The sequence below is a fragment of the Gorilla gorilla genome, chromosome 14 (assembly GCF_029281585.2).
Source record: "Gorilla gorilla gorilla isolate KB3781 chromosome 14, NHGRI_mGorGor1-v2.1_pri, whole genome shotgun sequence".
In the NCBI taxonomy this organism is placed as follows: Eukaryota; Metazoa; Chordata; class Mammalia; order Primates; family Hominidae; genus Gorilla; species Gorilla gorilla.
In genome coordinates, this window is record NC_073238.2 from 56,049,001 (window position 1) to 56,075,161 (window position 26,161).

The window sequence follows — 26,161 nt, forward strand, 5'->3', positions numbered from 1 at the left end:
ATGCTAGTATATATATTCCATATATATTCCATATATACGGAATATATATGCTAGCATATATAGTCCGTATATATGGAATATATGGAATATATATGCTAGCATATATATTCCGTATATATGGAATATATGGAATATATATGCTAGCATATATATTCCGTATATATGGAATATATGGAATATATATATGCTAGCATATATATTCCATATATATGGAATATATGGAATATATATATGCTAGTATATATATTCCGTATATATGGAATATATGGAATATATATATGCTAGTATATATATTCCGTATATATGGAATATATGGAATATATATATGCTAGTATATATATTCCGTATATATGGAATATATATATGCTAGTATATACATTCCATATATATGGAATATATATATGCTAGTATATATATATTCCATATATATGGAATATATGGAATATATGGAATATATATATATGGAATACAATTGATTTTTGTACATTTTCCTTGTATCTTATGACCTTGCTTAACTTGCTTATTAGTTCTAACGCTTTTTTTATATGTTTCTTAAGGTTTTTTATATACACATTCATGCAATTGTATCATCTATAAATAACATGTATGCCATTTATTAAGTTTTCTTGCTTTATTGTGCTAGCTGGCACCTCCAGCATAATATGAGTAGTTAATATTCTTGTCTTTTCTCCTAATCATGAGAAAAACGTTTAGTCTTTCATTTTTAAATATGAAGTTTAGCTATAGGCTTTTTATAGATGCCTCTTGATTGAGGAAGTTTCCTGATATTTGTAGTTTATGTGATATTTTATCACGAATGGATATTGAATTTTCTCAAATGATTTTTCTGGCGGCAATTAGAGGATCATATGGTTTTTTATTTATTCTGTAAATGTGTTATATAATTTGATTTTTAAATGTTAAGCCAGCCTTGCATTCCTGAGATAAAACCTCCTTGGTTATGACATATTATTCTTTTTATATATTGTTGAATTTGATTTGTTAACATTTGTTAAAAATTTTTGCATCTATGTTCATAGGAAATTCTGAATTGTAATTTTATTTTTTTGTATTACACAGGTCTGCTGATAAAAAAAACTCTCAGTTTTTGTCTGAAAATGTCATTATTTTGCCTTCTGAAGAGTATTTTTGCCAAATATACTAATCTATACTGATTTTTTTTTTTTCCTTCAGCACTTCAATTGAATTGTGGTTCATATTTATTTCTCAGGAGAAGTCAGCAGTCACGTTTATCATTGTTCCCCTATAGGTAATATGTCTTTTTTCCTCTGGTAATTTTAAAGATTTTTCTCTTGGTTTTTAGCAATTTGATTATATGCTATGTAGTGTTTTTTTGTTTATTCTGCTTGAAGTTCATTGAGCTTCCTGAATTGGTGATGTTATCTTTTTTATCAAATTTGAGAATTTTCCTACCATTATCTCTTCAAATATTTTTCTGTCCCATTTTTTTCTCCTCTCTTTTGAGACTACAATTGTGTGTATGTGAAGCTGCTTTTTTAGGGTTGTCATTTTTACACTAAGAATTTCCAATTATTCCGTCATTATGTTCATTTTTCTCCCTTTAAATGTTTGAATCTATTTATGGCAACTGTTTTATAGTCCTTGTCTGCTAATTCCATTATCCTGTCATTTTTAGTCTATTTCTATTGACCAATTTTCCTGCTTTTTTTGTATGTCTAGTCATTTCCTATTGAATGCTTGACTCAATGAATGCTATGTTGCTGAGTGTTTGGATTTTGTGGTCTTCTTGGTTGAGTGTTAAGTTTTGTTCAGGTATGAAGTCAATTTACTGTTGAATCACCTGATTTTTTCAAGGTATTCCTCCCTCCCTCCCTCCCCAAATACCCATTATCTTTATTTTTAAAGCCATTTTGTATGAGACAAAACTTCCAAAATAATATTAAATAGCAAGCATCCTTCTTTATCAGGGCTTAGTTTTAAAATTTGTAAAGGTAGGTATGGAGTAACTCTTACTTTAGGGATAGATTAGTCCTACTTCTAAACATAGACTTTATAAGATAAATACCCTTCTGAATACCAGGGGTATTTAATGAAGGAACTCTGGTAGTTGTTCAGCTCAAAGATCCCTAGTAGTTTTTCTTTTCCTAGTGTTTGTGAATTTTGTTCAGTTTTATAGTTTTCATTGTGGTAGGGCTAATCTGGTACCACTACCCTGTCATGGGCAGAGGTATAAATCCCAATAGGCAGTTTTTCACCATATCTCAGCTTTCCCTGAGTCCTTTCCTCTTTCTCCTTTGACCCACTAACTCTGCCCTTTATTCTCCTACAATTCTCTCTCAAGAACTGATCACTTAGTGAAAAGACCCAGACCACAAACTAACTCTTATAACTCAATTCAATGCTCTATTCTACTATATATTTTTTACTTCCTAGGACTAAAACAATAACAATCTAAGTTAGCTTTAAGTTGTTCATTACTTGATATATTTCTTGACTTATCTATTTTGTTTTTGGTGGATCTGTCATTTATATTTTATTTTCTAAAAATTAGAACGGGTTCACTCATAAAGCTAAAAATGACCCATATTGAGAAAAACTATTTGATTAAAAGCTGAACCAGCATTCTAACCATACAAAATTATCTAAAAAGTAACTTTAAGGAAGGCAAGGAGACAAATAATAACATACTTCTACCAGATTTCTGGGTTCCTTATCTCATACCTGAGATTCATATAGTTTATTATTTCTCCTTGTGAGCTATTTTAGCTGCTTGTGAGAGAATAGGCTTAGATCCTACATGTTTTTCTTCTAACTTAAGAGCCTTTATGTTGATGAGATCTGTTTCTAGAATGTAATGTTCATCACTCTCTGTCCACAGAATCCTATTAATTCATGTTTATAAAGCATTAGTCACTTTAAAAATAAATTTTGCATGGTTTTATTACCTTTAAAGGAGAGAAGAGATAAGAGCAAGAGGAACAGAAATAAAACTGGATTATAAAATGGGCCTTTAAGAAAGTATTTTTAAATTGTACCAGGAGGGAAACAAATGATTAAATGAGATTTTTAAGAGGTTGTGGGTCTAATAGTCTTACCTGTGTAGCTGAATATACTCTCGGGGTCTGTTGAGCAGGTGAAGGAATCTGTCAACAATCTTGTTTTTTCCTACACCCTGTAATTACACAGAAAACATTAAACAAAAAGAGGCTATTTTCTGGAGATAAGCTTATGCCAAATCAGAAGAATCTTTTACCAAAATCTGCTTTCTCACCTTGTTACTGTTATAGTTTATTGTTCATGAAAACCAAACTGGCAAACATATATGGAATATCTCCTATGACATAAGGGTTTAAAAAATTTATTTCTAAACATACTAGTTCTAAGCCATTCTTATTTGAAAGGAAATCCATAAATTAGCCTCCTACATATTGACTTTTCTGTTCTGTAAATTTACACTGAAGTCTAGGCATCACAGCAGATGCCTACAGTATTAACTATTTCAGATTTGAAGAATGTCATCAAAGGTGATCAAGTAAGTATAAAACAATGGTTTTTCTAATCAGTTCTTCAGAATTATGATTTTCAGTTACAGAAAGGTAAATATAATACTGTATTTTTTCTATTTGAATCAAACACTCATTTCTTCTCCTTTTATCCCATTTTCCAGTCCTTTAAAACCTTGGAAACCTAAACTTAAAACCAAGGTGTATAAATAAAACTCAACTATATGTGCTCTTCCTAGAAATGCCCTCATTTCCTTACCACTTACTGCTGCTGAGAGTTGCTATCCTTTTGTAGAAGACAGATTGTTAAAAATGGAATCCACCCCCATGCTATTTCCCTATTTCAAAGTTTTCACTTAGAGGTGAAATATAATTAATGGGGTGTAAATCTTTTAACAAGTAGGTTGTGTGGAAAGAGTTATAGTTTAAAAGCTGACTTCATATCATACATGCTAGCAAAAATAACTCTTACTGATTCTTATATGGGTTGAGCATCCCTAATCCAAAAATCTGAAACCCAAAATGCTGCAAATTCTGAAACTTTTTGAGCACCAACAAGAAGCGCAAAGGTCATGCTCAATAGAAATGCTCATTGGAGCACTTCAGATTTTGGATTTTTAGATTAGGGATGCTCAACTGGTATGTATATGCAAATATTCTAAAATGTGAAATGCTTCTGGTCCCAAGCATTTCAGATAAGGGACACTTAACCCATACTGTGCCAGGCTGTACGGTATTTTCATGGGTTATTTCATTTCATCATCACAACAGTCCCATGAGGTAGGCATTAAAATTATTTCAACCTCACAAATCAAGAAACCAAGGCTCAGAGGTAAGCATTGTGCACACAGTCACATACAGGTAATTCTAGTGAAACCAGGACTCACATCCAGGTAATTCTAGTGAACCCAGGACTCACATCCAGGTCTATATGATTCTGATGCTCATAATTATAGTCCCTGCATTATGGAATATCTTTCTTTCAGTTTGAAATTGATTTGGTAATCTGGGCCTTAAGTTATCTCCTTCCTCACTTCTAGGTCCATCCTAAAGAAATAATTAGGCAGACTGGGGCAATGCATGGTATACAGCAACAATAGCAGAAGCCCAGTAGGGAAGCAGGTACTTTTACTGGTATTTTTACTACATACGCAAACATCTTGTGAAGAAAAGCATTCTACAAGCATCAAGGATAGAAATTCAAATCAATTGAAATGGTATTTATTGAGCACCACAGGAGGTAGAAACCACATCTGTTTTGCTTATCACTATATCCCCACAGCTCAGCACAGTGCCTGAGAGTGCGTTCAATGAATATTTGTCAAGTGAATAAACGAATATAGGGAGTTTGGAAAGTACTGGAAAAGGAGTGAGGATTCTGGTAAAATATAAATGGTGACCATGTTAATAAGGATGCTGAAATTATGGACTTATAAAAGAAGAACGGGCCAGGCGCATGACTCACACCAGTAATCCCAGAGATTTGGGTGGCTTAAGTGGGAGGATCACTTGAGCCCAGGAGTTCCAGATCAGCCTGGGCAACACAGTGAGGCCTCATCTCTATAAAAACAAAAAATAAACAAACAAACAAACAAAAAATTAGCCAGGTATGGTGGCACATGCCTGTAGTCCTAGCTACTTGGGAGGCTGAGGTGGAAGGATCTCTTGAACCTAGGAATTTGAGGCTGCAGTGAGCTATGATCACACCACTACATTACAGCCTGGTGATGGAGCAAGACTCCACCTGTAAAAATAAATAAATAAATAAATAAATAGATAAATAGATAAATAAATAAATAAAGTGGGATAAATTTTAAAAGTGATTTATTTCGCCTACAAAAGATTTAAGGTTATCGGAGCTGAATGTCAAATTGACAAATTCACTAAAGTTAGAACAATGGATCATTTCATCTTCTAGGAATCTTTTCAGTATCTAATTGGATTTCACCCAAAATAGTTTCAAGCCTAGCACAGAAGCACAGAGGAAGAAAATAACATTTGCACATCTGTATGCAAATTACAACTGGTATGTAAACTTTAAATGGCATGTGACCATAAATATAAATTTTTAAATAGATAAATTCAGATGAGTAAAATGTCTGTGTTAATATATTAGTTCTGTTAAATTCAGCAATCCTAGGAAAAGCAGGCATCACAAATGCATTACAATGTCAGAAATACAAAGGATTTCCTGGAAGAAATGTCATGAAAATGTGCTATCAGGGAGTTCCTCCTCCCTTCCCACCTCTAAAGTTATTAAATAGCCATGCTTATTCAAATTCCTCCTGAGCAAGGCACGATTTAGGAGTCACAAGTCCCATAAACGTAGTTTGAGATGTGGAGTCCCAGCTGCCACTAAGGAGCTCTTTTGCTGTGTCTCTTTAAATGTTGGAGTCTCCAGAACCCCAACCTCGGCTGTCTTGTTCCATATGCTCTCTCTCCCATGACCTCAGTCATCACAGACAGCTCACACTTCTTTTCTAAGCTTCATTCGATATCCCCTATTCTTAACCGTCAACTGAACTTCTGAAACAGATGCTTATCATCCTTCCACCCAAACCTACTTTTTTCTCTTTTCAACCCCCATATAACAGCACAGCCACGTACTCAGCTGCTCAATAAAAGAATGCTAGAATATTTTTGATGGCTTCATTTTTTCCCTTCTGCAAAATGTCATTAGGATCTTTGTAGTCCCTACCTGCAAAACTTTTAGTTTTATTCTTTCCTTCCATTCCTTGTCTCCTTCATTCCTCTTTCCCTTCCAACATTTTCTCCCTCCCTCCCTTCTTTTCTCCCTCTCTCACTTCCTTGCCTAACTCATCAATTATTTGAGCACCTAATATTACAGCACTGTACTAGTTGAGCTGGATATAATGGTAAAGAAAACAGCTACAGCCTCTCACCATATTCACAGCTTATAGTCTAGTAGGGAACACAGACAACACATATAATAGATAGTGTCCTCATATGACAATCCAAGATGCTTGAAGATTTAACCTAAGGGCTCAGGAAGGCCGACTGCACAGTTATGTTTAGATTGAGATATCAAGGAACTAAAGAGGTATAGAGAAAGACGAGAAACGGGAGTGTTACAGGTAGAACAGTATGTGTCAAGACTCTTGGGTAACAGTCAGTTGGAGAGCTGGACAGGTATGCAAGAAGTCAGAAGCTAGAGAAAAGTGAGAAAGGGAGTGGTAAGAAACCAGGCTAGAAAGGTAGGTGGGGTTTAAGTCTGGCTAAGCCCTGGAAGCCACTTAAGAGTTACAACTGCTTCCTCAAAGCACCAAGAAGCCACTGAAGTAAAGGAATAATACGATCAGATTTTCAGTTTTAGAAAATTGCTCTGATGGAATGGTACAGAGGAGTCTGGTAGAGAGCAGAAGAGAAAGCAAAGGAAAGCAGTTTGAAATTCCTTTAAAATTCAAGCAGGAGATGATGGTGGTCTAAACTACGGGATAGAGAGAAATGAATATATTTAAGAGATATTTAGGAAAAGGAACCAACAGGACTTAATGAGGGCCTGGAGTTAAGGATGAGGAGATGAAGAAGTCAAAGTTTCTGTCTTGGGCAATCGAGTGGCACGTCACAGAAGAAATAGGGGAGGAGAACTCAATTAGCTGGGTGGGGGAGGGAAGTCTAGTTATAAAAGGCAGTTTAATTTTGGATATGTTTACTTTGAAGTGTCTGCTTCCCATATCTGCTCCTTCCTCTCCAATTCACTGTCTCAGCTCAAGGGTAGCTCATCCCCTCCCCAGACTACTGGAAAGGGCCTAATTTGGTTTGGTTTCCCACCTCCAGATTTACAACAAGACTATCCCCAATTTGTCTAGTTATTTTTCTAAAATAGAGATCTCATCAAGTTGCTTACTACTTCATTTTAAGAAGCTCTGATAATTCCTTTGAGGAAATGCTGAAAGCATCATCTAGGAAAGAATTTCTGTAAATATCCTGAGCAAAATGAAACAGTTATAATGACTTGTTCCTTCTAATCACAGCTTTTGCCTAGAATAGAGAATCCTCAGGATTATTTTAACTGAATAAATACATAAATAGTGTCTTATTTTTCCATTATAAAGTTACACATGCTTATTTTTCTCACTGGGAAACTTAGAAAACAATAATCACCCAATGTCCAGCTGCTTAAAAAATCTGCTAACATTTTAATTTTGTTCCTATACATATTTATCTTTACTTACTGAAAATTCCATTTATATGTAATTTGTATCCTTTAGTAAAAATCAACATGAAATAGATAAATTTTTATATCATTAACTCTTATTGAGAATAATATTTAGTAAGTGGAAATTTGATATAGGAGAAGAAAGTTGTGGAATGAGAGCTCCTAAAAAATAAAAATTATCTCATGAGAATGACGCTAACATTTATCATTACTGTTCTGCTGGACTGTGCTCTTCATGATGACGTACTGGCCAGAAGGATTTTCGCAGAAGCAGGAGTAGGGCGGCCCTTTCACTACCAGGTTAGGAGAAGAAGGAATTATGTGAAGCCCCACAGACAGGAGTCAAACCAAGGAGAGGAAGTAAACATGCTTCTAATTTCTGAGAGAAAAGCTCAGGGACCATGACTTTAAGAATTCTGAGGGATTCTGGGACTCTTATAACTTCCTCAGGTTTATTATTTTAGTTACCCTGTTTCCTCAGAGAGATTAGCAGTAAAATTCTTTACAGCAAAAGGACTTTGGGGCTTTTCTTCCTGGACAAGAAAAAAATATAGAACGTACAAAACTCTATCCATATTCCATCAAAGGAGGAGAGAAAGAAAGAAATAGAGTAGGAGAAAAAAGCTAAAAGGGAATGGAAAACAGGCAAAGAGAAAATTAGTCTAGGAATGGGATTTGGACTAAATGTTGGGGCTCGAATGCTGAAGGATTTGTGACAGGCCTTGAGGGATCCCTGCAACAGCAGATAAATTTGCAAGCATGCTCATCAGCCCTCTGTGAGTCTCACTCAAACAAGTTCCTTTCAGCCACTGTCTCCTAAAAATTACCTTTCCATATCCATATCTTTGCTTATGTGGTTTCTTTTGACTACAATAGCTCATCCTTGCCCATCTGTCTGCCATCTTCCACTCCCCCACCTAGCCTTCTGATAAAATGTTCCAACTTCTCTGAAGCTTTGCCTATCTGTCCCATTGTTTTCTCTCCTTTAACTCTCAGCACCAGAATGATTTCCTCCTTTGGGTTCCTAAACCACTCTCTCTCACCAGTATACTCTAGCAATGTGCCAGGTCCTTGGCAGGTAGACGGGCTTGCTCCTTGAGGCCAGGATCATCCCCTATTCGGGTCTCTTAATGTCACGGAGTCAAAGATCAGTCAGTTTAAGGTTGTAAAATCACATAAAACACGTCTGGGAGCTCCCTGCATGTTATCTAAGGTTCAGAAGGGAGAACTATGAGGAAGCAAATCCAGATCTTTTCTTCAGCAATTTGAAAAAATGGACTCTAGGTGAGTATTTGCCACTGCCAGCGTTCAGCTTTCTTGCATGTTCTCTGAAACTTGTTTACTGTGGGCCTGCCTTTAGTTGCCTCCAATTCTTTAATAATTTTCATAAAGTTAGTTCAGTTTGTATAATAGAGATGTTCTTTCCATAGGCCGCTAATTTCTTTGTTAGAAAAGTCACCACATTAATGTCATTAACGAATACCAATTACAATAAAAAATAACAAAATAAACTAATATTATGGTAAATTCCAGAGAAATAAATTTCAATTGCTTTAAAAAAAATCCCATCTAATGCTGAACCTTCTAATTCTTTGCTTAAATGCCTAAAAATACACTATACCATCCCTCTCAGGTGGGAATTTTTACCACCATCTGAGCTTAGATTTGCTCACTTGAATAGAGAGGCCTTAGACAAGCTAATGTCTAAATACTATTTTACAATGATATTCTCTGGTCTTATAACAAAATAAGAGATCATTGCTAATGATCACTGGAAATTTCTTATTTTCCAAATTCTCTCAATACATATACATTACTTTTGTAATCAGAAAAAAAATTATTAAAACTGAATAGTAAATAATCCTAAACAGTCATACAAATGGGTTCCTTGTAACGGTCAACAAACAGTAGTCAGAAGTCAGATTAGAAAACATACATTTCAATTACATTACTAGTTTGCATGACTCTAAAACACAACCCTTATAAACCTCCCTATCAAAGTCATAACCTCCTTTTCACATGAAAATAATAATATCTACATCCCTGCATTTTCCCTTTGAAATACTGTGTTGCTATAAATGGCAAAGATCCACTTTTGGGTAGTGTGGTCAGCTATTAGGTATAACGAAAGCAGTCATGACAAATATTGCAGGGGGCAAAAATCAATGTGTCTGCAGGAACAAAATACAGATTCAAAATAAATTCAAGAAAAAATATTCACTAAGAAACAATGGATAGACAAACTAAATTGGCAGAAAGAATGTGGCAGAATGCCAAAGAATTTCCACATTGTAAATTCAGGCAACTTCATTAACTAAGGGGTTTGAGAAGGAACAAAAAATAATTTAAAATAAAAATGAGTGCCACTGTATTTGATGAAACAAGTATTTCATAGCCTTGGGATCCCCAGGCTGCTGGAGCTATTAGACACTAAGTTATCAAATTCCCTGCTGCCACTACCAGCTGGGAGACACAGGCAAGACAATTTCTGGACAAACTGTTCAGTGCTTCTACAGATATTAAACAATTATGCTGTCATAGCAACATGGTATATTTCTGAGGGTGCACAGTAGCAATCTGCCAGGGCTTAGTTCAAATTATTAATTAGCAAAATTCACACATTCTTTAATTTTAGCAATAAAATATTCACAGTATCTCAATATTAAATAATTCAACATTTACTAAACCTCTATCAGGAGAAAAATAGAATCTCTAATCACATTAAGTTTGTAATTAACAGAATGAGATACAAAGAATTATATAGTTAAAATGTTCATAGAGTCCTGCTTAGTTGGCATTAAATATATGTTTATTGATTTTCAGACTATATAAAAGAGTTAAAAAATCAAATGCTATGAAACGCAGAGAAGAATGAATCATTTCTAGCCTGGAAAAAATTGAAATGGCATAATTTCATTGTATAAATTAATCAAGAAATTAAATTGGCCCAGTGAAAGTTACTTTTATAATATTTCCTCAATGGAAGTTCATCAATATTGGTATAATTCTGAAAAAAAGGTTTATATTCAAAAATATGGGTCTATACTTCTTAGGATAAAGATGACAGGAGGGTACATCTTTCCTCTTTCAAAGAGACTTAGGAGTCACATCAACTAAATTCAATGACCAGGCTTTGTTTTGATGCTGACTAGAATAAATCAACTATAAAACAATGCCTTTTTTTTCTTTTTGAGACAGAATCTTGCTCTACTGCCCAGGCTGGAGTTAGTGACCTAATCTTGGCTCACTGCAACCTGCACCTCCTGCGGTCAGGTGATCCTCCAACCTCAGCCTCCTGAGTAGCTGGGACTACAGGTGCATGGAAAATTTTGGTATTTTCCATAGAGACAGTATTTTACTATATTGCCCAGGCTGGTCTGCAGCTTCTGGGATCAAGGCATCTGCCTACCTCGGACTCCCGAAGTGCTGGGATTACAGGTGTGAGCCATTGTACTCAGTCAAAGTAACACTTTGGAGATAACTGGGGAAAGCTGAAAACAGCATCAGATCATATGAAGGGATTATTGTTAATTTGTTAGGTGTAATAATAAAATTGTGGTCACATTAGAGCTAAATGGTGAAATATCTATAAGAAAAATGATATGCAAAAGAACAATATATTAAAAGATGACATACAAAAAAGTGTTGGGAGAATAGATAAAGCAAGATAGACAAAATGCTTATTAATCATTGAGGCTGGGTGATGAATACAAGGGGGTTCATTACATACTCTACATTGTGTGGAATATATAAAAAATTTCCCATAACAGAAACATTTTAAATGTCCTTTACTTAGTATGTAAAGTATAGTCTCTGGCCTATTATAACCACTTAACAAAAGTTAGTTATTATATTATTGTTGTTGTTGTTGTTGTTGTTGTTCTGCCTAGTACAGGAATTAGTGTGGTATGATGCAAAAAAGCATGAGCTTTGGAGATCTAATACCTAACTCTGACATTAACTAGCTATGTAATTTTGAGCAAATATTTTTACCTTTTTGAACCGGTCCGCTTATTCGTGAAAGGTGGAAAATAAAAATTTTTACCTCAAAAGGTTGTTGTAGAACTAAATGAAATTATATAAAAGTACATTGAAAATTCTAAGACATACAAATATTACTATTTTTAATCTTAGTTCATAAGAAACTTTTAACCAATTATGGATGAAATCAAACATGGATCGCAACAATTTTAAAAGACAATTGAATCAACATAGTGAGAAAATACTATAAAGTTCAGAATAAGATTACTTCTTTTTTGGGAGAGACAAAGAAAGCCTCATAGAGGAAAAACATCTGAACTCTTGAAAGTCGGCAGAATTTTCACAGGTGAAGATGAGAGTAAGAGGCACCATATGAGGCAAACAACATGAAAAATGGGGAAGGGGATATTGCACTCAGGAAGTGTAAGAAACTGTAGTTTGAGGCCGGGCGCGGTGGCTCACGCCTGTAATCCCAGTACTTTGGGAGGCCGAGACGTGTGGATCATGAGGTCAGGAGATCGAGACCATCCTGGCTAACACGGTGAAACCCCAGATTACTAAAAATACAAAAAAATTAGCTGGGCGCGGTGGCGGGCGCCTGTAGTCCCAGCTACTCAGGAGGCTTAGGCAGGAGAATGGCGTGAACCCGGGAGGCAGAGCTTGCAGTGAGCCGAGATTGCGCCACTGCACTACAGCCTGGGCGACAGAGCGAGACTCCGTTTCAAAAAAAAAAAAAGAAAAGAAACTGTAGTTTGAAAGAACTAGAACTACAAAAGGAGTTTGGAGCCAGATTGTGGGTGGTTCTGAGTGTCTCTCTATGAAGGGGATTTTATCTGGTAGACAAGATAGAGCCACTTTCACCTTTTAGAATAAATAACATTAAGAGATTCTTTCTAGGATATCCCTCACTGCTGATAGATCAGAAGGTGTCATAGAATTGAAATGAGTACCTACAGACTCAGTAATGTAAAAACATGAAGAAAATGAAAATCAGGGATAGAGAAGGCATCCTGTATGAAAATCAGCCAGAATTGGCTTTTTACTTTATAAGAAATATATAATATATTGGAGTTTTAGTAAGGGCAAAAAATATGGATGGGAATACAAGAAAAGCTTCAGTATAAAAATTTTACCAGACTGTTATTTTGTAAAGTGATATAAAAAGCTGGCTTAAAATGACAAAAAAAAAAAAAAAGCTGACAAGCCCTGGGAAGTGATTTTATTAGACAATATTCATGTAGAAATGATTGTGAATTATTAATTATGCCTCATTAAATATAAATTAACTTTTGATGACTTACTTTGAAATTTTGTCTAATATCAGAAACCAAGTGATGTTATGACATGTAGATCAAATTTTTATTCTAAAAACAAAACACTGAATATTTAAAAAATAATTCCTTTCTTTTTTTTGAGATGGAGTCTCACTCTATCGCCCAGGCTAGAGTGCAGTGCTGTGATCTCGGCTCACTGCAACCTCCCCCTCCCAGGTTCAAACATTCCTCCTGTCTCAGCTTCCCAAGTAGCTGGGATTACAGACACGTACCACCACATCCAGCTAATTTTTGTATTTTTAGTAGAGACAGGGTTTCACCATGTTGGCCAGGCTGGTCTCAAACTCCTGACCTCAGGTGATCCGCCCACCTTGGCCTCCCAAAGGGCTGGGATTACAGGCGTGAGCCACCTCGCCCGGACTAAAAAATAATTCTTATGTAAGGGTACTTGAACATTTCAGAACACAACATTCCTAAAATATGTTTTGCCTTCAAATATCTGATAAAGAGCAACTGTCTCTCAAAACACACGTATTCTTACACAAAAAGAGAGACTCACTCTTAGGGACTTTTTTTTATTATTATTTTTATTTTTGAGACAGGGTCTTGCTCTGTCACTCAGGCTGGAGTGAAATGGCACAATCTCAGTTCATTGCAACTTCTGCCTCCCATACTCAAGCAATCCTTCTGCCTAAGCACCCTGAGTAGCTGGGACTACAGGCGCATGCCACCACGCCTGGCTAATTTTTTTGTATTTTTTGTGGAGATGGGGTTTTGCCATATTGCCCGCGCTGGTCTCAAACTCTTGGACTCAAGCAATCCACCCACCTTGGCCTCCCAAGATGCTGAGATTATAGGCATGAGCCACTGCACCCAGCAGGGACTTTTTTTTTTTTTTTGAGACGGAGTTTCACTTTCCTTGCCCAGGCTGGAGTGCAATGGTGCAATCTCGGCTCACCGCAACCTCTGCCTCCTGGGCTCAAGCGATTCTCCCGCCTCAGCCTCCTGAGTAGCTGGGATTACAGGCATGAACCACCATGCCTGGCTAATTTTGTATTTGTGGTAGAGACAGGGTTTCTCCATGTTGGTCAGGCTGGTCTCAAACTCCCTACCTCGGGTGATCCGCCCGCCTCGGCCTCCCAAAGTGCTGGGATTACAGGCGTGAGCCACTGCGCCTGGGCTCCGGCCGGGACTTTTTTAAACAAAAAGAAATATGGCACTTATGGCTGATTCTATAGCCCCCAATTTTCACAATAAATATTTTGTATATCAAATTGAATATGACACTATACATCAAAAGAAAACCAGGTATGGGAAGGTGGGGAAGGCAGGAAACTTATTCTTGAGCTACAGCTGGCATAGAAAAAATATCACTGGTTAGAAAATAAATAGCCATCTCTCTTTTTGTTAATTAGAAAGTCATACTGTGACAAAAAACAAAACAAAACAAACAAACAAAAAAAAAACCAGCATGAAGCTCCTAATAGTATGAAAGGTACATATAATGTTATAATTACAGTAGGTAGAAAGTAATGCATGCTAAAGTGGTTCTATAATATTCAGCATTATACCCTAAGTGACCCTCAAACATGTGTATTTTCATGGTACCCTATCCCACTTGGCAGAAAGGCAGCAATTCTGCTGCACTTACTGGAAAGACTATGTGCTGTGTCATAAAATCTCACACAGAAAATAGAAAGGATTTTTAAAAATCAATTTTATTATAAATAAGGGGCAGGCTACTTTATTTTACTATGACAAGTGGTGCTTGTATTTAGCTTCCCAACAGATGTAAAATCTTTTCTAGTATCATAGATTCTTAGAAAAGATAGTATCTGCAAGAAAAAGGTGAAATTGGGTTTAGTAAAGATGATAAACCTTCAGATACCTCAAAATCAGCACCCATTTTCCTTAATTTCCTCATTGTAAAAGTTGCCACTGGTAACAGAGCAGTCTTGTAAAACATCTCTAGATATAATTTCAAGTGTTGAAACATTTCTTTCATAGAGTTCAGCCAGTTTCTAGTTTGCAAACAGAAGGCTGTGTAGACTGCATATATCTGTAGACAATGCTTTAGAAGGAGAAAGAAAGGAGACTGAACAATTGCTACACGTGATTCATTTACTTTAAAAATAAGTTATATGATTAAAATAGGCATTTTCACAGGGGGCTGTCACTTTGCATTTGACTGAAAACACCAGTGACACTACCCCAGGAGAGCTGAGAGTCAATTGTCCTCCACCTATTATCTGCACCTTCATTTGCCTGTCTTGATCTTCTTTGATTGTCTTGTTTCAGAAGATGGAAATAAGAGTGAAGGTGACCAGGTGCATCAAATATGAAGAAAAGCATGAAATACCATTGACCAATGAAACAAGGCATTTTTTAAAACTCCTGAAGAAGGACCTGAGTTACTATCACTGCAAAAATATATATAACAAATAAATAACTCTCCTAGATGATCAGCACTCAGAACAGCACAGAGAAAGAGAACACAAACTCTATGCCAGTCCTTAGCAAAGCACAGCTCTGTGGGGTACTGCATTAGCCAAGGAATACTACAGGTGGCTCTGTACTCCCTTGTACCCACCAAACAGAAGCAGCTAAGAGTCTAACCATAGAATCTTGCCCAGATCTTAGCACAGATGTTACCTTATGAAAACACATTAGAAAGGAATTGAAGCTGGCTAAAAGATTCAAACAGTTCTATTTAGATTTTAACCAGCCGCCTTGGTCCAATTTCCACCCCTTGACCTGGTAAATGCAAGCACAGGCAAAGTTAGGTATGATTTAATTAGCTAAATACTAATCAGCACTTTATTATTAGAAATTTAAAAATAATTAGCATTTCATTATTCTGTCTTAGTGATAATGCTGCCAGTCTCTGATCCTGTCATTATAGAACTATATCCAGTTGAATGGGCTACTTAACTATTTACTCTCTTGAGTAGGTAGTCCCTAGATTTTATCTAATTCATTTGTCTCCTTCACTTAAACAGCTGCAAGCTCAGAGAAAAAGACATTTCAATTTGTCTTATAACCCCCTGAAAACAATCCAACTAAGCCTAAATTTTAAATTTATATTACTTCTAAATCATTTTGGCTACTCATTAGGAATTTATTTATTTATTTATTTATTTATTTATTATTATTATTTTTTTGATATGGAGTCTCGCTCTATCTCCCAGGCTGGAGTGCAGTGGCACGATCTCGGCTCACTGCAGCCTCCGTCTCCCAGGTTCAAGCGATTCTCCTGTCTCAGCCTCCCAAGTAGATGGGACTGCAAGCGCATGCCACTCCACCTGGCTAATTTTTGTATTTTTTAAAGTAGAGACAGGGTTTTGCCATGTTGGCCAGGCTGGTCTCAAACTCCTGGCCTCAACTGATCCACTCACCTCGGCCTCCCAAAGTGCTGGGATTACAGGCATGAGCCACTGCGCCCAGCCAGGAATTTATTTCAGATAGTCCTTTAAAATCTACTAATTAACTCAGCAAGTATTTGTTGAATGTCTACGGTATGCAAGGCATCAGGGAGACACAAAAATAATGAAGACTCTTTATCTCTTTTTCATAGAGATGGTGGGTAAATACATAAATCTAACTAAATCCCAAAAGAAATCTGTAAGTGACCTATCACACTTCAGAGAGTGCAGTCAAGCCTTCAAGCCATAGCATTCACAAGGACTTTATTAAAGAAGCATATTCTAGAATATTACAGCCAGAAAGACCCTAGAAAATATCCGTGCCAAGCCTATAATTTTATAGATAAGAAAAAAGAAAAGGCCCTAATTAGAAGGAATAACTATTTACTCAGTATCACATATCAGTTGATATCACACATATCAATTTACTCAGTAACAATTTACTCAACTATCACAGAGAGTTAAAAAATCTGAAAAGGAAGGAAGGTCTTTGGGTACCCAGCTTATTACTTTTCCATGATGCCACACTGCCATTCTGAGGTTAAGAGAATGTGAATGGGCAAAGATAAGAGAAAGAAGAGAGCATGCTGGCAAAGATTAGAGGTTGAAATATAACACTGATAAGAAGGTTTGTTTGGGAAACAGAGTATTTAATTTGTCTGAGGAAAAAAAGCATTTATGGGGAGAAACCAGATGCCAGGCTGAAAGCAGAGCAGGATTAGATCATGGAGGACATCAAATGACAGTCTAAGAGAGTTAGACTTTTTCACTATATAATATAATGAACATAGGTAGCAGAATTTACTTCCAAAAAAACATTCCTTCAACATTGGTATTATAATATAACACTGATGGTCTTAGAGGTTTATAATCAAAGAACAGAAAACTCTTTTGATATGAAAAGGGTCAGCTAAACATAGCAAATTATACTGAATACAATCTCTCTTTGTAATTTCTTCTTTCTCCAAAGTGGAGAGTGGCAGGATAAGAGTACAAGATGGCAAGACAGTGTGATCTGCTGACCACAGATGGCTTTTGCAAAATAACTGATAAATGAAAGTCTGTGCCAACCCGTGGCTCCTGCCTTGCTCTTCGTGGGGATCTTCAACTTGAAGGCTCTATCTAGCTGAATCCTGAACCAGTCCTAGACAGGCTTGAAAATCAGTGGGCTTGTCCATCCTTATCAGATGCTGGAGTCCAACCATCTACCTATGGAGCTGTAGCTGCCCTTCCCTCCACCCTACTGCCTAGCTCTTTGCTCTAACGCTTTGTTCCTTTCTTTAGGACTGGAAACAAAAGAGAGATAGCATATTAGATTTTAGGCCAAGGTTTGTATAGCACCCTAGGACAATTCCAAAACACTTTCACAGTCTCTGCTTCATTCATCATAAAGCAGAAGCAAACCTCTGTTCTACTTCACCCTTCACTCTGAATAGCTCTCCCCAATCCTCCAGAGGTTAAAACATTCTTCCTGTCTCTCTGGTTACTGGCTAGGCATTAACTTCAACCTTTTAAACTAGAAGACCCTCCTGAAACTCTAATCTATTACCTGCTCAATTGCAAGTGCTACCTTTGCCAAGAAACCAACTGCATCTAACCCACCAAACCCTTAGGATAGCAATACCATGACAGAGATTTCAAAACCACTTGGACTCCATACCTTGACCTCTAGGGATCTTCCTTTTAAAAACCTGCACCTTAGAAAAATTATTCCTCAAGCCCCAGTTCTGTATAGTCTTGGTCTATTCTCTTCTCCATGCTGGTCTGCTGCTGCTGGGATGCCAACAGCCTCTGTGTCTCTGGCCATTCAGGTGATGGCAGAAGTTCTGAAAAGGACACACTGAGTGCACCAAGGTTTAACTTATAAAGAGTTTGTGAAACTCTTATAAAAAATTTACAAAGTACTTTGGGCTATATATAACCTGAATGTCCACAGAGCCATTGTTTTTCAAAGTGTGATGAGAATGTGACTTCCTGGGTTTCAATATCAAGAGCCAAATTCTGACTGTTAACTGATCTTCATCTTCCCACTCTGGTATATAGGCTCATCTTTTACTGTTCAGTGAAGAAAAATAGGTAGGACTTTTCAAATAGCGGGAATTAAAGGGTCATAAATAATTTATTGTTCTAGTTTTAATTCTTGTTTTAAAAAATGAAACAAGAGAATATTACTTTTAAACTATACAGTGATACACAGGTATTTAGCTGACAGAACTGAGCACTGTGTGAAGTACTTCCCACGCATTATCTCATGACATCCTTACGTTAGCCCAAAGGGACCATACTATTTTTATTCCCAGGTTAGACATCAGGAAACTGAGCCTTAGTAAGATAAGCAATTTGCCCAAAGTCACACAACCATATGTGGAAGAGTTGCTGTTGAGCCTCTAGTCATCTAATTTCTAAGCCTATGCACTCAAATCAATAAACCACTCAACTGGCCCATTTTTACTTTTATTTTTAAATCAGTACTTCAAAATGATAAGTTTGAGAGGTTAAATATATAAAGAATATGTATTATTTTTATAAATACAAAAAAGAAGAAAAAATAGAAACCAAACTTTAGAAGCTTTGTTACCCTTAATTTAAGACCAATTTAAAAAACCAAAAGTGCTGTTCACTGTGAGCCTGAAAATTCAGTAGAGGAAAATTATCAGGACCCTGTAAACCTAAAATTTTCATACGTTCCTCCATAAACATACATTGAGTGTCTACTATGTAACAGGTACCATGCTAGGAGCTGAGAACAGAGATAAATAAGAAAAACACAGTCCCTGCTCTCAAGGGACATATAGACAAGTTGCAAAGACAGTCATATGGTATGACTAGTATGACAAAAGGGAGATAAAAGGGAGTAGAAGCAGGAAAAACCTATTCAGCCAGGGACAAGGGAAGGTCTCTCTTCCATGAGTTAAAGGGAGGGTATACGGGAAGGGGACAGGAAGTTCTCCCTGCAGAAGGAAGAGCATGTACTGAGGACCAGGGCAGAGATAAGTAACTGAATAGATAAGGAACTGCAGAGTGCCTCAAGCCAACACAGTGAGAGAAAGAAGGGGCCATGGCTTAGGAATAGAGGGATGGGCAGAGAGTGAATCCTGTACACTGTACTGAAGACTCAGACTATACCTAACAGAAATGGGGAGCCAATTTCAGCAAAAAAGAGAGGCTCAATCAGATTTTAGTTTTACAAGTATCAATCTGACAACAGATACTACAGAATGGAGAGTAGATAAGAATGGGCATAAGGTGGGGATGGAGCTACCATAGGAAACTACTGCTGTAATCCAGGTGACAGGTGAAGATCACTGGGGCTAGAGTGACAGATGTGGACAAGAAGAGTAGATACTTATAAGACAGAATGTACAGAACTTGATGAGAGACAGAATGGAGGATGATTTAAACCTTGAGGTAATTTTGAAGTTTAGAAGGTAGCAGAGTCTCATCCTTTAATTAAACCAGTCATTTAATAGGGGAAAAAAATAACTGATTCCAACAAGAAGAAACTTACTGCTTTTAAATTGTTACTATCATTTTTTCATTGGTACCTAGATTTTAGCCATAACTCACCTGGTTGCCAACCAATAATAAGTGTTCTCCAAGGAGAAAGTCTTTCAGCATATCTTCCATCACTATCACATGCTAGAGAAAAAGGAACTAGGGGTTAACTGTTTTGTACAATCAAGGTTAAATAAGAAAGTTAACTATAAAGATATCTTTATGGAATATAAATATCTACTATAATAAACAATTATCAATCGATTTGATATAACCCAAAATTAAATCTGTGGTTATAAGTAAATTATATAACCATTTAGGTCACTCACACTGAAAACTTGAAATAGTCCACCTGAGCAAAACTAAGCAACTGACCAACATTTCAGAGTTTTTAATAATTCAACTCAAATTTTTTTTACCTATTATACTATGTAGAGTTGGCTTATAATTTAATATAATATTTAAATTGATACTTGCTAATGTAAATATACAAAGGCTTCCTAAAATAACTGTACATTTCTAGGGAACATTTTACATTGACTTGTTCTTAACCATTACCTTTAAAGCTATGGATAGCTTCAGAATTAAAAATATATTATTTACCTTCCACACTTTTTAATTTGAATTATGACACAATATAATAAAAGAACAAGATTAAGGTTGTTCACAATAGCCACAGAGGAAATTACATTGCTCTTTTGTATCTTGAAAAATAAGACACCTGTAAGTAGGTCATGCGGGTTCTTTGGGGCTGGGAAGAGATCTACACTCCAGCACAATTAATATTCCTATTACTTTCTCTTGGTTTTCTGTATCAAATAGCAGCTAAATAAGTACTAAAGTTATTGACGTTCCCTATTTGTAAAAAGGCAAATTAACCTTTTGCATCCAACACACGCTGCAGATATTTTTCTAGTACGTCACTTTTTTTTTTTTTTTTTTTTGAGGCGGAGTCTCGCTCTGTCGCCCAGGCTGGAGTGCAGTGGCACGATCTCGGCTCACTGCAAGCTCCGCCTCCTGGGTTAACGCCATTCTCTTGCCTCAGCCTCCCGAGTAGCTGGGACTACAGGTGCCTGCCACCACGCCCGGCTAATTTTTTGCATTTTTGGTAGAGACAGGGTTTCACCGTGTTAGCCAGGATGGTCTCGATATCCTGACCTCGTGATCTGCCTGCCTCGGCCTCCCAAAGTGCTGGGATTACAGGCGTGAGCCACCGCACCTGGTTGCTTTCTTTTTTCAATTTCGTTTATGGTGCTTTATATCTATATTGTATAATATACATATAAATTGTATATAATATATAGATATAAAAATATATAAATATATATGATATAAATATTAAAATATACATATACACACAGAAATTTTTCTTTTTACTTGTCAAATTTAATAGTATTTTCTTTCAGAGTTTCTTCCTCAGAAGAAAAACTGAGAAAGTGTTTTATCTCCTTCAGGAACAAATGAGTATTCCCTATGTTTATCTTGGTTGTTTTTATTTTCAAAAATGCTTTCAGATACGCCATGGAGCTAGTTTTAATAAGGCTTGAAGTGAGGTGAGTATATAATTGTCTATTCTTGAATACTTTTAAATGGATATAAGGTGTATGCTTTTAAGAATAAAAAGAGACACTATTAATAATTATGCTGGGACAACAAGTATAAGCAGAAACTATGTTAAGCAAACCAAGATATACATCATTTTAAGCTGAGTTCTGGTGGGAATATAGCATGGAGACCTCTTCCTTTTCACTAAGATGAAAAGTCAGTGCCAATTCCGGAAAACACTAAGCTCTTCCAGTAATAAATGGGCTAATCTATTTTGAAAAGTTGGAGTAAGTACCTGAATAGCCAGTTAAAGAAAAAAGCAATGTAAATATCGAAAAATAATCCAAACTATATCTGTGTTCTTCTTTACAATTCTCATGTCCTTCTACTTCATGCCCTCATTAAATCTAACTAGATTATTCAAGTCAACAAACCTTAGCTAAGGCTAAAGTCACCGCCAATACAATTCTCTTCTTAGCCTCTTGACCACTTAGTACTGCAGACAATTTCTTAAAAGTCTCCTCTCCCAGTTACCCATTTCCCCTGATTCCTTCCTACCTCCCTAACAATTTCTCCCATAGTTTTCTGAGCTGGATCTTCCTGTAGCAATTCCTTCTTTCTACCTTCTTACATGCTTCCCCTTGTATTCATGGTATGGGGCAGGTTGTGACTATTTGCACCCAGGCACCCACCTGAGGGTTGAGGGAGGGCTGTGTGCAGAGTTGGATACCCACATGTCAGCATTCAAAGACCCACTTCTGACCCTGCTCTCCTTAAATCCTCTCATCTATCTCATGGCTTCAATGACCAGCTCTACACCAATCTTCAACAGCAAAACTCCTCCTCAACTACAGCCCTCTATTTCTGAGTGATCAAACCACTTTGTTATTCCCCAGTCACCTAAATTCAACACATCTAAAACTCAACTTATTACTTTCTCCTGAACTTCATTCTTTATCCTGTATCTTTTTCTCCAGTTAATGGCATCATTTTCTACTAGCTGACCAAACTCCTATTATCATCACCCTGCCCTCCTTATTCCTCTCTTATCAATATCCAACTAAACAGCACCTGAATTGTTAAGCCACCAAAAATCAACTGCATCTACCTTTTCTTTTCCATCCCCACAGTTTCAAGGTTTTTATTATCTCTAGCCTAGATTTGTATCAGCTAATTAGCTTCTCTAACTTCAGTCTCTCCTTGAGCCAATGTGTTCTTACAGTACTGACACTTCTTTGTTCAAAATCTTGTCACCTCATTTCTCAAAATTCCTTAAATGACTCCTAATACTTTAGGAACAAAGGTCATTGCTTACATTCTTGATCTAGTCTCAGCCTCATCTCCTACCACTCTCCTTTTATACTGTGTTTCCAACCGTGGGCACGATTTAGAATAATGTTCTGTTTACTCTTCTGTTTACTTTTTCACCAGACATTGTGCTCCCTGAGAAAGAATCTCTGCTGTTCATCTAACACAAAGTTCCACTGACTTGATCTCCTAAATAGCTCTGCAATGTGTCCTGTCCACTCTGTCCCCACTGTCACCTCTTTAGTTCAGATCCTTCATAAATTTCATCTGGACTACTGCAATAACCACCTAACTAGTTTCTCTTTGCCTTAGTTCTAACTCCTAGACAACACTAAAGAGTAAAAGCAAAGTTAGCCAAAGTACAAATGTGCTTAAAATCTTTCAATAACTTCCTCACTCTTCTGAACAGAATCCAAATTCCTTAACTACCAAGACTGAAAAGATCTCACTCTTTCCTAATTCACCAGCCTCTTCTCTTGGCACTCTTCCACTTGCAACCTCAGCTTCATACCAGTGACAACAATTTATATATAGCTCCCTAAATGAGCTACTGTCTCATATAACTAAGTCTCTGCTAATGCTAGTCTCGTTGCCTGAGAGACTCTCCTAATTGGGTCTGGTTGACCAATTTTCTATGATCATTCCAATCTGGGTCAATCGACCTCATCAATGCCACCATAAGTAAACTGCACATGCTTCCACCACACTGTGTAGTAACTATGTGTACTTACTTGCAGATTAAGAACAACTTGAGCCCTAGAGCTGCGTATACTTGTGTGTGTATTTTAATCTCTGTATCCCAATACCTTAGGACAAGGCCAGACTCATAATGGGTATTTTTAAATTCTTACCCATCTAAAACTCCTTAGGCTTATTAAGAGGCTATTATTTGTCTTTCCTCCAACTTCTCCTCCTTACTGCTGCAAATGTAATATTCCTTAATGGAAGGCTTAATGAAGTAATACTCTGTATCAAGAACATTCAAAATCTTACTCATTCTTTTATTAATCCACTCAACACATATTTACTTGGCAGTTACTATGTGCCAGGCACTTTACTATTTGCTGGAAATATTAAATAAAGAAAACATAGGGCTGTGCCTTAGTGATATGGAAAACACATTTTAAAAGTCCATTTCAACACACAACAGGGCATAGGACAACAAGATGATACAGAAGCACCTAAATCTGCAAGAGGCACTGACTACGGCTTCAAAGATGAAGTACAGCATAAAAGGAAGTAATAATACACACAATGGAAGCAAATTTAATCAAGCTACTGTCCGTACAATTGGTACAGCTAAAAAGTTTTCATTAATGGCTAATTCATAATGCTTTAAGAAGAGAAGGTACGTTTGGAGACAGCTTAAGAAAAGTCCCTCAGGGCCACTGTGTAAAGTTCATGGCAGCCCTGAGTCCTAAATGTCCATGTCACAAACACCATGGCAACAGACATTGTGTTCAAGGGCACAATGGTCTTTGCTGCTACTGTATTTCCTACATTCTTATATCCTGTGAAGTCTTTTCAATCTTTGCCACCATGGAGTTTTTCAAATTGTCATTTATAACTGTTTCCTGGTTCTTTGTCTCTTTGTTCCTTTCCACTATATGAATAGAGTGTAATACTATCAGTGCTTGGAAATACTATGTTTTCCTCATAATCATGTTTTTGCCTTTGACAGGCAAGTTTTTTTTCTACTTTTGTATCTTATAAGTAGCTTTATTTTCTGTTCATTTGTTTACTGATTGTGCAAGAGCATTAATGCTCCAGAAGAAAAATAAAACATTAGTTAATTGGCTATAAAATGAATAAAAATCAAATCAAGGTTATGCTCTTTTCTACGCCATAAAAAATAATTATAGTTTTGACAGATTTCAGAATTTTTAACCAAGATTTTTATTAAGAATAATATGTCTAGATACCTATAAAGTTAATATAACTTAAAATATATTATAGAAAATTTTAAGTAGGTGTTTTACTATAAAAGTAATACACATCCACTTGACAGAAAAGTTGGAAGAGAAAACATTTTTATATTATAGGTAATTTTCTCTAAAAAATTCTTATTAAAGTAAACATCTACAATAAAGCTTTCTAGATACAAACTTATATGTCTTAGTGGAAGGTCCATAATTATTGGCTAGTTTACAAGGAGAGAATTCTCTACCCTCCTCCTTTAAAAAAGAAAGGAAAAGGAAAGAAAAGAAAAATACTAGAAACTTGCAGGAAAAAGAAGAGTATGAGAAAAAGGATGCATAGGACATATCCCTCTGAACTACTGAAATCTTTTAACAAGCAAGTAAAAGAGAGGATGACAGCTCTGCTTTGTTTTAAAAATGTTTATTTTAATTTAAAAATTGCATATAAAATTACACATATAATTATATGTGTGTATGTGTATATATTTTATATATATGTACTTATATATATACTTAATATATACTTAATATACTTAATATATGTACATATATATACTTAATATATATATAATATATATATAATTTATTACCCTAATCATAGCAACCATTTCTCCAATTTTTAAGTACCTTTGGAAAAAATTTTCTGTTTTCTGTCTTATGTCTTAATAAAAGTTGTTCGGCCAGACACGGTGGCTCACGCCTGTAATACTAGCACTTTGGGAGGCTGAAGCAGGTGGATCGCGAGGTCAGGAGTTTGAGGCCAGCCTGGCCAATATGGTGAAACCCTGTCTCTACTGAAAATACAAAAATTAGCCAGGGATGGTGGCACATGCCTCTAGTCTCAGCTACTTGGGAGGCTGAGGTAGAAGAATCGCTTGAACCTGGGAGGCGGAGGTTGCAGTGAGCCGAGATCGTGCTACTGCACTCCAGCCTGGGTGACAAAGTGAGACGGCATCACAGAAAAAAAAAAAAAAAAAAGATGTTCAACACTTCATTTTGCATCATCTAAATTAAATTTAGGAAATCACAAAAATAATTACATGTCAATTTCACTTGAATTGGAGTGTACTACCACAATTTAAGTGATTTATCCAAGAACACAAAGCAATACTCTTACCTGAATGTTGTCATAGAAAAGAACATCAGGCACTTTCATTTTCTCATGTGCATTATAGATCGGTGCACTAACAGCACCAATCCTCAGAGTTCCAGATGTTACTTCACCTAAACATTTCACACAGGACAGATAATTATTCATAGCACTGTCCTCAGAGATGCCAAGCCACCCAACACAGAATGCAATACAGCTTCAGTAATATCTGTGGATTTTAATTTAACATCTAAAGAAATAAGCTGGAGAGTAGTAATAAAACACCACAGCTCTAGATACAAAATGCTTCAAAAGGTAACAAATTTTCTTTAAAACAATGTAGATAGAAAACAGTATATATATATAATTGTGAGAAACTAAAAAAAAACAAAACAAAACCAGAATACAGTCAAGCCACCTTCACAAGCTTGTTTGGTCAGAAACTATAACACACACATAAGT

The 26,161-nt window shown here is 36.2% G+C and overlaps 1 protein-coding gene across 2 annotated transcripts in view; it reads right to left on the bottom strand.

The window, feature by feature from the left end:
* The window catches only part of VWA8 (von Willebrand factor A domain containing 8), a 391,686-nt gene that overhangs the window by 190,101 nt on the left and 175,424 nt on the right, over positions 1–26,161 (bottom strand). For both annotated transcript variants that reach the window (XM_031001353.3, XM_055360043.2), the window contains 3 exons: positions 25,727–25,833; positions 19,910–19,981; positions 3,078–3,154 (listed from right to left, as the gene is read on the bottom strand). In XM_031001353.3, the coding sequence (XP_030857213.3) occupies positions 3,078–3,154; positions 19,910–19,981; positions 25,727–25,833 (256 nt within the window). The remainder of the gene's footprint in view (positions 1–3,077; positions 3,155–19,909; positions 19,982–25,726; positions 25,834–26,161) is intronic.